Raw genomic sequence first — 12,173 nt, 5'->3', positions numbered from 1 at the left:
CAAGATTTTAAACAACCACATCCCGCTCAGTCTCTTCCTTTGTCCGAAGCTCCTCCCAAGAAAGGCTTTGGAGCCCTTTCTCTTTCTCTCTCTGTCTGTGAGCTCCTCTCTCTCTCTATCTCTCTTCAATGGAGGTGGTGGAGCTTGCAAGATAGACCAGGTCATTCTTCTTGCATTGCTTCTGGAACAGACCATCAATGTTTTTACTTTTTGTCTTGTCTTTTACAATGTCACGTCTTTGAAGATACCCGAGTCTGTTGTGGTGGTAATGTTGCTTTTGGGTTTCTGTTTATCCTTGTGTTGGGTCTGTAAGAGAATGAGTTAAAACAGAATGTATTAATACAAAGATTGAGTTTTTATTGTTTTTCTCTGGAGAAAAGAGGGTACGTTTGTATGATTTTCAAAAGGGGAAATCCCAACTGAAGTAAAAGGAAACAAGGAACATTTTTATTGAAGATTGGTTTGGTTTGTACTAAAACTTTTGAAGTTTTGGAATGTTGATTTATATGGACAAAGATATATATATATTTTTTGGTAATATCCATTCGCAGAAAGAATATTTCTTTCCCTTTCTACACCATTTTTCTGACAAATTGTTGCTGGGTTTCTTTTTATTCCCTCCTGGATGTTCAGAACTTTGATGTCCACTTTGCTTCAACTTGCATATCTTCCTTTCTTAAGCAATTGTATCTTTCAGCGGAGTGGATATGCAGTGAGCATTTTGATTTTTCAAAATTTCTTTGTTGACATGATCGTTCTGTTGGCCACTCTAAGAAACTTTAATTGAAGTTTCCTTGCACAAAGAATTAACGAAATAAGCTGAGTTAGCGTGATGAAACCGTGAATTAGTCCCTGATCTCGTATGTTCACTATTTTGAGTAAAATCTTTTAACATTCTTTCCCCATTTAGAGAGTGAATTTTTTTCGGCCCAGCAAGACCTTATGCAAACCGGTTCTCCTGCAAAGGGGAAAATGTGATTTGTTGACTTCTTGTTTCCTTTGTTACTAACCAGTTTTTATGCTAAATTCTCTTTAACTAGATTGAACTTTGAATGCCATTCAAATAGTTTGCTACTTACTCAAGTTGTGCCAATTGTATGCTTGATTTCCAATAACCAACAATATACTAATTTAATCACTCACTCTGCATTTACAAAATGGACTTGGTCCACCACGAAATTACTAAATTCTGAGGAGAGTGCTTGAAAGTTTGAAGCGAAGTTTGTTTTCATGGTGTGAAGTTGCTGATCCAGTTCAAAATGTTTCATCTGATGAGAAACAGTAGACACTACTACACTAGTATTTTTCGAGATGTTTTGCTTTCGTATGATTCGGTCTTTTTGTTGCAGGATTGAGACACCAAGATTACAGTTCTTCGTGCTGCTGTGAATCTTGCAGAGATGAAGAAGGAAAGCAGTGTTACACTGAAAACTGGGGAGCTATCTGGTCGAGTGACACGGGCTCGGGCTGCTGCTCATTGCTCATCAGGAAAGCTACCCCCTTTGAAAGAGAGATCACAGCAAAATCAGAAGCAGTTATCCAGAGTCAATTCAAAAAGAGCAGCTTCTGATAATACATGTGTTCCTCGTAAAAAAAGGACCGTTCTTCAGGATGTTACTAATGTTTGCTGTGAAAATGTGTACACGAGTTGTGTCAACTCAAATAAAATTCAGGTCTTTTTCATGACGAAGCCCCAACCTTTTAGAGCAAGAAAATACTTTATCTCTTGTTGTTCACTGTTTACTTTCTTTCTTGAAATTTGTTGCTGGATTAATGTAACATTCATGGAAAGTTAATCTCATGCCCTCACTTACATTGAGTTTTTGTGATTGATAGGCTAAGAAAAGAAAGCTGTCTAAGGCTGCTCAAGTTTATGTGTCCAAAGGGGTTCCTTCTGTTGCTGTAGACTCACTGCAATTTCAAGCTGACTCCAAAGCAAAAAGTTTACAGGAAACGGCTTTGAAATCAGAAGATACTATGTGCTCAATTAATTTGGAACACAGAGAACTTCTCCGGCCAAGTTCCAATGACTGTAACATGGATGTTCGATTGCCTGAAAGTCAGATGTCTGGAATATCTGGTCAACCTTTGATTTCTCAGAATAAAGGTTTTCCTAACTATGCATTGCTCAAATACTCATAGGACTCATACTTTGTTTGTACTTCAGTTTCTTAAGTCTGAGGTTGTTTATCTTGATGTTCAAGCAAATGTATCGTGAGACAATAATGTCATAAAAAATTGATGTTTTGTTGATTAATAAAATGAGACAGGAATTTGGTTAGTGAAGCTGATTTCAAAATTGAATGTAACATTTTTATCTGTTCTGTTATACTCCTTTACTTAAAGTCAGTTCTTATAAGACTGGAAATTGTTGCTACATCGCTGGCCTATAAAGTCTCGCAAGGATCCAACTCGTTGGTGCAGAGAAATTTAAAGATTATCTGTTTCCTCTTAATATCATAATCAATTGTTGCATGGAAGCATTTAACCATAATCTGTCATCATATGTTTTATAAGACTTTTCACTGGGTTTTTGAATTTGTTCAATACCTTAATAAAATAAATCACTATTGACGTGCTTATACAATTATTTTGCAGACAAGAAAGGTAACCTTTCGAAAGTTTTAACTGCGTGGAAGGATCAAGACGTCACTAGCATAGACGATGATCTTGGAGATCCTCTATTGTGCAGCCTCTATGCTGCTGATATCTACGACACCATGCGTGTTGCTGAGGTTTGTGCCATAAATATAATGTCATTTGTACGCAGTAGTCATGTCTTTACCATATGATCTTACTTTGTAGTCAACTGTGGTAGTTATGAAAGCAAGCAAATGTCTACCTTTTTCTGCCAACTTTTCCATGTTGAGGATTTAAGTATTGATTTCTTTCTGTACACTCTACATAGGTGGAAAAAACAGGAGCCTTTAGTATTAGAAAATCAGTGTTTCACTCATTGCATTAATGGTTGGCTGATAAGTCGAAATATTCACCTCAACTGCTCTGACAGGGAGTATGTCTTCTAGATTTTGAATTTGCATCAATCTAACTCCATGACTAGGACACTGGATCTTTCTATGAAAACACAATTTAAGTTTACAGAGCTAAGAATAATAATGAAATTGGTTTCTTTTGCTTTCTGATTGAAGAGTTTTCATTTGTCATTATGAAATTAATACTAATGGCTATTACTGAGCAGCATCCAACTATTATCACAATGGATGCTGATAAGATGCTGAACTGGGTGGTTGGTTTTAGAATAACTTGATCTAAATAAGAAAAAGGTTGTTATAAATTTTGGAATATACATGTTAGGATTCCTAGTCTCTAATTGTCCTATCAAATGAATTGCAGACTTACCATTACCTTTCTGTGACCTGCCTCTATTAGATTATGTTTCCTGTCTTAATTTGTTTGTCTGATATTCTGCTTTCCAGCTTGCAAGAAGGCCTTATCCTAATTTTATGGAGATGGTGCAGCGAGATATCACTCAAAGCATGCGTGGAATACTGGTTGATTGGCTTGTAGAGGTTTGTTTTAATTACTTTTCTAATATAATTTCCAAACGTTTAGTGGTATATGATATGGCACAAACAATTGAGTGTTGCAGATAAGATAAAAATGGATTGGTAATATGGAAAAAAATGAGGATCTTTGGTTATAAATAAGAGTTAATGGCATTGAACGTGGAGTTAGGTTACACATTCTAATATGTGGTTGATCATGCCAAAAAATGCTGTAGTTGGACGTAGATGATAAGAAGTTTCACTAGGAAACATTTTTGTGTTGTTCAGAGACCAAATTCTATTCTGAACTATATTTTTTTTTTAAGGTTTCGGAGGAATACAAATTGGTTACAGACACTCTTTACCTCACTGTGTACCTCATAGATTGGTTCCTCTCCAAAAACTACATTGAAAGACAGAGACTTCAGCTACTTGGTATCACCTGCATGCTAATTGCCTCGTAAGTTCTCAAATTTTGAAACCGTGTCCTCTCAGTATTATTCTTGAACTGAGCATATGTAATTACTTTCATGATACAATGATGTTTGAACTAAAAAAAAATGATGTTTGAACTGGAAAATTTAGTTTGATTGGTCTTGGTGTGTGGTTCCATATTCAATTGATGCTTATTGTTGAGAATAAAATGTGCCGTATCCTTGTTTTTATGTCAATGAATGGTCATTGTTTAAACCTTGATAATTCAGCTTAGGCTGAAAGGTGGAATGCAGAGATTGGAAAATTTGTGTCATTGTAAATTGTAATGCATTTTGAAATGTTTATTTTGTATTATGCTTTCTGTGATTGAAGGAAGTACGAAGAAATTAATGCGCCACGTATTGAAGATTTCTGCTTCATTACAGACAATACATACACCAAAGCTGAGGTATGTCACTTTTCTTCAATAAATGCTTTAAGCACAATAAATAACTGAAAACTGAAGACTATTTGCACTGATGGACAAGAACATAGAACCTCAATCTCAAACATCATATTCTCTGACTTTTCAAACTCATTTTGAAACCTACGGATCCTGTATATGATCATGCAAAAGTAAGAAAACAATTTTTTGAACTCTTTGCAATTGTTGAATAATGTGAATGGACAGGTGCTGAAAATGGAGAGTCAAGTGTTGAAGTCGTCTGAATATCAACTGTTTGCTCCCACTATAAAAACATTTCTCAGGTACTTTCTGACATTTTTTTCATCAAATCATTAATATATCCATATCAAAAAATCATATAAGAAAAATTCAAACCACTATTGAGAGATCCTTAATGCAATTGCCCTTTTACATTCTTGGTTCTTAGGAGGTTTCTTCGGGCAGCACAAGCTTCATACAAGGTGATAACATTGTTCTTGGGGCAATGCTGCCAAATCATTTGGTTGAGTACTGCTAATTACTAACCACTTACCTACCTGCTGAAAAATTATGCAGGATCCAAACCTTGAATTAGAGTACCTGGCCAATTACCTTGCTGAACTAACACTCATGGACTATGGTTTCTTGAATTTCCTTCCTTCTATCATTGCTGCATCAGCAGTGTTTCTTGCCTTGTGGACACTGGATCAGTCAAACCATCCATGGGTTAGTCCTTTCATTCATAGTTTCACTTACTTACTCTTGAAGCTAGCTAGCATGGAATCACACTCATTCCTTTTATTCATATCTATTGCAGAATCCAACTCTTGAACACTATGCCAGTTACAAAGCATTAGATTTGAAAACCACAGTTCTTGCATTGCAAGACCTGCAGCTGAATACTGATGGTTGCCCTCTAACTGCCATTCGCACAAAATATAGACAAGACAAGGTATAGATAGAAAAAAACACATCTTTCCCAACATTTATACAAATATAAACTCTTGTGAGTAAACACCCTTTTCACTGTTTTCTTGCTTGATGTTGATAATGGATTTGTTTGTACCAGTTCAAGTGTGTAGCAGCTCTGTCTTCACCAAAACTGCTTGAAACTTTGTTCTGAAGCCAATGCAGGGGACTCCTAACTGATATGCATTGTACACAGCAAACATCTTTCCTAATGTAATCTTCCCTTCAACTACCATTCGTTTATCCCTGAGATATTATGTACATTACATGCTAAACTGTCTGATATTATGTACACAACAAATATTTTATGCTTCTGTATGTACATTACTTATGAGCGGTCTAATGTAGAACTAGAACCCTTAGATGAGGCGTAATGACTTAGACACTGAAATCATGTTGCAGTGAAGAATCACCTTGGACTCACTCAGTCCTTTCACTGTGTATCTGTGATAATTATGAATATTAAATTCTTTCAACGATCGATTATTTGTATAATCGATAATGTTGAAAGTTCATTGGACAAGTTTCTTGAGAAGTTCTTGACAAGTATCTGTGATAACTATTTTTTGGAAGTAGAAAGTAATGCACTTTTTACACAAGAAAACGAGCATGTATCAAGCTGGAAAAAAAATGGTCAAATACGATTGAAATTACGGTTTCTTTGTATTAAAAAAAGGGTTAAATATGTTTTTAGTCCCTAAACTATTGACCATTTGTGGTTTTCGTCCCTCTTTCAAAGTAAGGTACAATTTGGTCCTCATTCTTTTCGAAACGTTTGTTTTAGTCTTCGAAACTTTGGTTTTAGTTCTCATTTTTGTTGACTAAATGAGGACCAAATTTTTAAATGGTGTTAGTTTTCGAGGACTAAAACGAAGGTTTCGAAAAAAATGAGGACCAAATTGTACCTTACTTTGAAAGAGAGACGAAAACCAGAAACGATCAATAGTTTAGGGACTAAAAACATATTAAACCATTAAAAATATCTTGTCTTTTTCATTTTTTTCCAACAAATCAATGTGTTTTCGAAATTGCAAAAAGCATTTTACAGCTGAAATCAGTAAAAATATATATTTTTTTCAATCTTTTTTTCTGGTTTAGCTTAATTTTCTTTGTATCACCAGTGGTGAAAAGTCATTTTAAAACCTTCTAGAGATCTGAAAATTTTAAGTTGTATGATAAAATTCCATTTAACATACATAGATTGACATTGGTTTCTTTCAATGTAATGTTGATTGTGTTAGCTTTATTTAACAGTCACTGTTCTAAAGATGGAAACTTTAAATTTTGCTACGGGTTCTATCATTCTATGCATAGCAGCTTGCTAAGAAATAATAGCAGGCTTTTTTTTTCTGGAATATGAGAGAAAGCATAATTCTAAGCATTTTTCTTTCTACAGCCCCATAATTTCTAACTGCACCCTAATAATTTTCAACAAAATGACAGTTTTGTCCTTTATAAACATTAAATACCTCCTCTTCTTAATGCACATAACATTTTACTTGCTGTAAAGGAAGAAACACACTTATAAAAATGTTTAGTAAACACCGTTTTGATTAATGAAGACATTGTTTTCATGATAAAAATAATTCAAGTATAAAAATATACATCTTTAAGAAAACATAATACAAAAAAATTATTAAGGCTAATCTTATTTCATAACAATAAGTTATTTATATCTGTTTTAACTTTTTTCCAAAAAAATAAATTTTTTTTAAGATGAAATATATATTTTTGAAATTTAAATAATATTAATAAAACAATGATTTGATATATAAACTAATATATATACATATATTAAGAAAATAATATTTTTATCTTTTAAAAAATATAATTATTATATTATAAAATATGTCTAGTTAGAAATCTAAATTCAAATTCATAAAATGTAGAGTTAGTTGTTTAAAAATAACCTAATTTAAATTTAAATTATATTTTCTTTTGACTCACTTTATTCTCCCTTTTAATATTCTCCAAATTTGGAGGAAATTAATTAAACTAAGAGAATTATTAACCTTTTCAACTTTTATAAAAAAATAATTAATAAGACATGATTTTTTTCCTGAAATTCTCTTTTCTCTCCTCTTATCTTTATATCAGACAGGCCAGAACCTTCTAAAAAGAAGAAGTCTTTTTTGTTAATAAGATATTAATTAATGTGAAGTATTTATTCACGATGACTAATCTATATCAAATGCTTAATCAGTTAAATTTAATAAAACATTTTATTTTAAATAATTTTTCACAAGTATTTATACATATTACTTATCGTTAATATTTGATTAGTGAGATGTACTGAAATCTCTCCTTATAATAAATAATGTTTTATTATTTACAATAAGACTGAAACCTCTCACATGCTTGTGGTGTATTATAAATGATGTTGTCTCTTTATTGTCTACAAAAGACTGAAACAAGATTGTAATAGAGTCATGGTTGGTACTTTCTTTTTCCTTTTTTTGCTTTCTTTTATTGCTAGGAATATCTCAACATTCTTTGTTAAATAATTAGTTAAAATAAAACAAGTTCGTTAAAATTGTTTTAAAGAATTTTTAATTTTTTAGTTATTTAATCATGGTATTAAGACTTTTTAAGGAGAAAAAGTATTTTACTTAATAAAAAAAATATTTTACATTAGTCGAAACTTAAGAAGATTTTAAATTATTATTTTTTTCACTTTTTAAATATTTTTTAAAAATAAAATTGTGATAAACAAAGTTTCAAAACGGTTAGGATAGAAATAAAAGTACAAAATAAAATAAAAAATAAGAAATAAATTTATATATACATAAAATAAATACTTTCATAAAGACTTTTGAAGTAATAGTAAATGAAAATCCATGAAGGTTTAATGTAAAGCGGATTATCTATAAGGATTCACTTAATCAACTTAGATTAGAACAATAATAAATTTGAAAAGGTTACTTGAATATATCTAAATAAACTTTTTCTTTCGAAGTGATTAATGCTTGCTACTGTTTTCTGAATAGTTTTTCAATCTTTTGTTCTCTAGGGCAGTAAAAGGGTATTACCTAGGATTTAGAAAAATTTGACCAAGGCCCACAATGACTTTAAATTAATTGATATTTTTTTTAATTAAACATATCTCAATGATTTTAAGATCTGTATAAAAGTTGTGAAAATAAAATAATTAAATTTTTATAAATGTTTTCGAAAATGAAATAAAGGAAAACTTTTAACTATTTATCAGCAATTGTTATAATCTTTTTCAGAAATGGTGATGACAGTTTGTAGTAATTAATTAGTGAAGTAATTAACAAAATTGGAATCATTAGCAGAAAGATATAATGATACAATAAGTTATACAGTGGCATTGAAGAAACAAGAGAAATAATTAATCTAAAAAAAAGATAAGTTTTCCCTATTGATTATATAGGGTCCTATATGTCATCCATTAACACTTTAACATAAACAAAAGTTTGATTCATATATCAAACTAAAAAGATATGCTTTCTCAAATTAATATAAGAAAACCATAACATAAATTTGGATTCATCATCATCATCATCGATCATCATCAAAAGTGCATTAATTAGAACCCTAACGTGTCTTTCACTTTCCCACGCTTTCTATGAATCCCTTTAAGGATCCTTTTGGTTGCAAACCGAACCCCTTTGCATCTGCTCTCTTCATAATCCTCAACCTCTTGCAAGACTCCATGAACATTCTGTTCAAGTTTCATCATCAATACATACATAAGTGTTCCATCACAAAAACACAACATTATTATGTATAGTTTTTAGATGTAATTAAAATCATGTCAGTGTTAAAAATTATAAATCGACTAGAGATAAAACTAATTCACACCACTATATCTAAGTACAAATTTTATCTTATAAACGAATTTTGTAAGATTGAATTAGACTTAAAATTCAGTTTTTAATATGATATTAAATAATCATAGTTTAAAATCTATTTTAACGATATTTGTGTTTGTTAACGTATAATTAACTTGTTATAAGATGTTATCGAATCACTCGTTAACGTGTAATTCTATTATATTTAAAGTTAACATCTTAATTGTTATCACCGTCATCACGAGACATTTAGATCATTCTTGGAAATGTTGCAAACCAAGAACCCTTTTTTTTTTCCTACCCTTTATTTTGATGTATCCCATAGCAATAATGGCTTTGCTCTTTTGAGGTAGGTCACATCTTTTCCCCTTCCTAATTTGATGCTCAACATTATAAGGAGGGGATTCACGCATGTCGGCTACATGGGGTCCAACATACATCATCAATATCACAGCAAAATAAAATTGTCGAATTTTTCACTTTCCTACATTAACTTTTACGAAATGCTGGTCTCACCGAAAATTACAACTTGTTCATGTGGAGTTTTCAATTTTAATAGCTCCTACAACACCTTGATTAAACGAATTTCACAAGCTTAGGTTTCAATCTTCTGGGGCAACTTGGTTTTCTGTATTGTTTAAATCTGTCTGTGGGACAACTTACACAGTAGTTTGAATTCATTTGGATTGTACACCGTTTATATTGCATGTATATATCTCTGGTAATTAGATCTCAGATTTATTCACAGTATATTGATAAACGAAATTTCCTTAGCATGCATAATTTTCAAAGATCGAATGATGGTTGGCTCAGAAAACACGCAAAAGCTGACTCCATGACAGTGTATAAAAGTATTTCTGGTTTTTCTTCTGGTTTACTTCAATAGTATGTTATACCATTACATGTTGTTGAACCTATTTTATGTACACGAATCATTTTTCTTCTCACTTTTTTCTCATAAAACATAATACATCGATGTTTTAGCACACAGAAAACCAAAACACAGTTGTTATGTGTTCTTTAAGTTAACCTACGTTTGATTAAAAAGTTGTATTCAGTGAAATCATACATATATAGATTTGTTAGATCTGATCATACCATTTTTATTCAAAATCAACACATAAAAATTCAATCAACTTAAAAAAAATAATTTTTCTCTGAAAAAAAGATATAAAAATGATAAAATAAAAGGTGGGTAAAGGCCAAAAGTACTTACTCCCATGGGACATCTCCAACAAGCATCCAGTCGCCATCTTTGTCCTCGTAAATGGGAACGTGTTCACCATTCTCCGCATTCTTCAATGCTTCCACTGTCAACACATTCCAGTAAATAAATATTAATTTTTTTTTGCTAATTGAGTGCTAATCATGATTAATTTATACATATTAAGTTTATTCTTCTTGATCAATTTTTGTTACATGAAAAGATCAGTTCAACTTTATGTATACACTAGCTGCACGCCATCACATAATAAGGCAGAATGTCTAATTATTATACACTGCTTGGTCTCCCACTTTGTCCTTCTGTCTCTTTGTTCCAAATTATTTTACTCTTGCCCATTCTTTCTAGGACAATTATTAAACTAAAAGATTCCTCATAATCCTTACGTTGTACACCATAATATTCACTGCTTAATTAAGTTGTTTAATTTTCAAAATAAGCATAATCTAATTATCATTAGATTCACCAAGATCCTATGCTGCTGCCGGTTAAACCTATCTCATCTATTACATGTTGGTAGTGACAAATAGTACTTGCAGAAGATCAAGATCGATGCCATGTTCAAACATCAAGATCAACAAAGAAACTCTAAGGATATGTTATGTTGGGGACTTTTAAAAAGTTCATTAGTTTAATAGTGAGTCTTTTTTTTCTATGTTTCAGCATGAAAAACCTTTTCATGATGGGATATAAAAAAAGCTTGTTTCTTTGGAGAAGGGGTGATTGGGATCTGAATTCATCTTCTCTTAAAAATTAGAACACCAACATTTAAAGCAGTATATACAATTCAATGAGTTATTTTTTTATTTTTTTGCAGAAAGTGAAGTTCAATGAAAACTACGACACTCTTTCTTTGTCAGTAAAATTTTCATAATCGTGTGTTAGGTTTTATGATGTTTTCCTACAGCATTGTACACAGTTTTATGCTTTTTGACAAAGTTCAAAAGACTGGTGTGTTAATATTTCCGTTTTGGTCTATATCATGTGTTATTCCTATGGTTTGAACCTTGATATATATATATAGGAAAAAATATGAAGAAAAGATTGAAATATGGTGTGCAAGAGAAACTGACCTATTCCATAGCAACCAAAGAGCTTCTCCAAAGCGAAGGCTAAATCGGAGTATCCTTTGTGCATACCCAGATCCATTTTACGCAAGAAAGGAGCACCATCCATGCTAACCTTAACGTACATTTTCGAAGCTTCGTTCACACTGTTCTTCTTCCTGTAGGAGCACACCGGAGGCCACCCCACCACTTGATTCTTGTTCTCCATTTTCCGGTCACCACGGCCGCCGGAGGAGCTGTTTTCATCTCCAACATCATCAATCTCCGAGAACATCCTCTTATTCTTCTTTTCACCGTTATTGTTAGCCACACTCACATGGTCAGCATCGGGTAGACCCAATCTCAGCTCGGTGATTTCAAGTCCAAGACCTTCTTTGGCCATATTAGGGTACAAAGTATGATAAGGTTGATTAGTTTCTCTCAGGGTGGGATGAGAATATTAGTGTATAATTCGATACAGTGAAGGGTTATGTATGTGTGAATGGTTTTTGGAATATGGGAGAAAAGGTTTAGTTAGAATGTGTATATATAGAAAGTGAATGAAAAAGGACGTATAGTGGGAGATAGCAATGACAGACAGGTCAAGTAAGAGAAGTGGTCGGTCACATGAGAAACAATTGTGGGGACAAGGTTGTCCCCTCGCTAATGAGGGCAACACCATAATTAGTTAGATATGGGACACATCCTACGACTCTTGCTGCTTTCTCATATTTGATCATGGCCGTTTGATTAGAT

At 32.3% G+C, this 12,173-nt stretch overlaps 2 protein-coding genes across 3 annotated transcripts; one reads left to right on the top strand and one right to left on the bottom strand.

The window, feature by feature from the left end:
• On the top strand, positions 1 to 5,757 carry CYCA2;4 (Cyclin A2;4). 2 transcript variants are annotated; one of them, XM_047300573.2, is made up of 12 exons: positions 1 to 160; positions 1,350 to 1,673; positions 1,837 to 2,107; positions 2,599 to 2,735; positions 3,438 to 3,530; positions 3,833 to 3,966; positions 4,314 to 4,389; positions 4,612 to 4,688; positions 4,814 to 4,847; positions 4,942 to 5,091; positions 5,183 to 5,317; positions 5,435 to 5,757. In XM_047300573.2, the coding sequence occupies exons 2-12, from the start codon at positions 1,401 to 1,403 to the stop codon at positions 5,486 to 5,488; spliced, it is 1,434 nt and encodes a 477-aa protein (XP_047156529.1). In that variant the 5' UTR covers positions 1 to 160; positions 1,350 to 1,400; the 3' UTR covers positions 5,489 to 5,757. The 2 variants fall into 2 exon arrangements, with proteins under 2 accessions (XP_047156529.1, XP_087958714.1); XM_088102588.1 differs by having other exon boundaries at positions 4 to 265.
• Positions 5,758 to 8,605: 2,848 nt separating this feature from the next.
• Positions 8,606 to 11,945, bottom strand: LOC124827507 (auxin-induced protein 22A). Its single transcript, XM_047300577.2, has 3 exons — positions 11,445 to 11,945; positions 10,366 to 10,459; positions 8,606 to 9,019 (listed from the first exon to the last, which is right to left on the bottom strand). Exons 1-3 carry the CDS (start codon positions 11,818 to 11,820, stop codon positions 8,905 to 8,907), a joined length of 585 nt encoding a protein of 194 aa, XP_047156533.1. The 5' UTR covers positions 11,821 to 11,945; the 3' UTR covers positions 8,606 to 8,904.
• Between the last annotated feature and the right edge of the window lie 228 nt (positions 11,946 to 12,173).

The sequence above is a fragment of the Vigna umbellata genome, chromosome 11 (genome assembly GCF_029865625.1).
Source record: "Vigna umbellata cultivar VRB3 chromosome 11, Vumbellata_1.0, whole genome shotgun sequence".
In the NCBI taxonomy this organism is placed as follows: domain Eukaryota; kingdom Viridiplantae; phylum Streptophyta; class Magnoliopsida; order Fabales; family Fabaceae; genus Vigna; species Vigna umbellata.
Note: the sequence above shows the minus strand (reverse complement) of the source record. Positions and strands in the feature narration are given on the sequence as shown.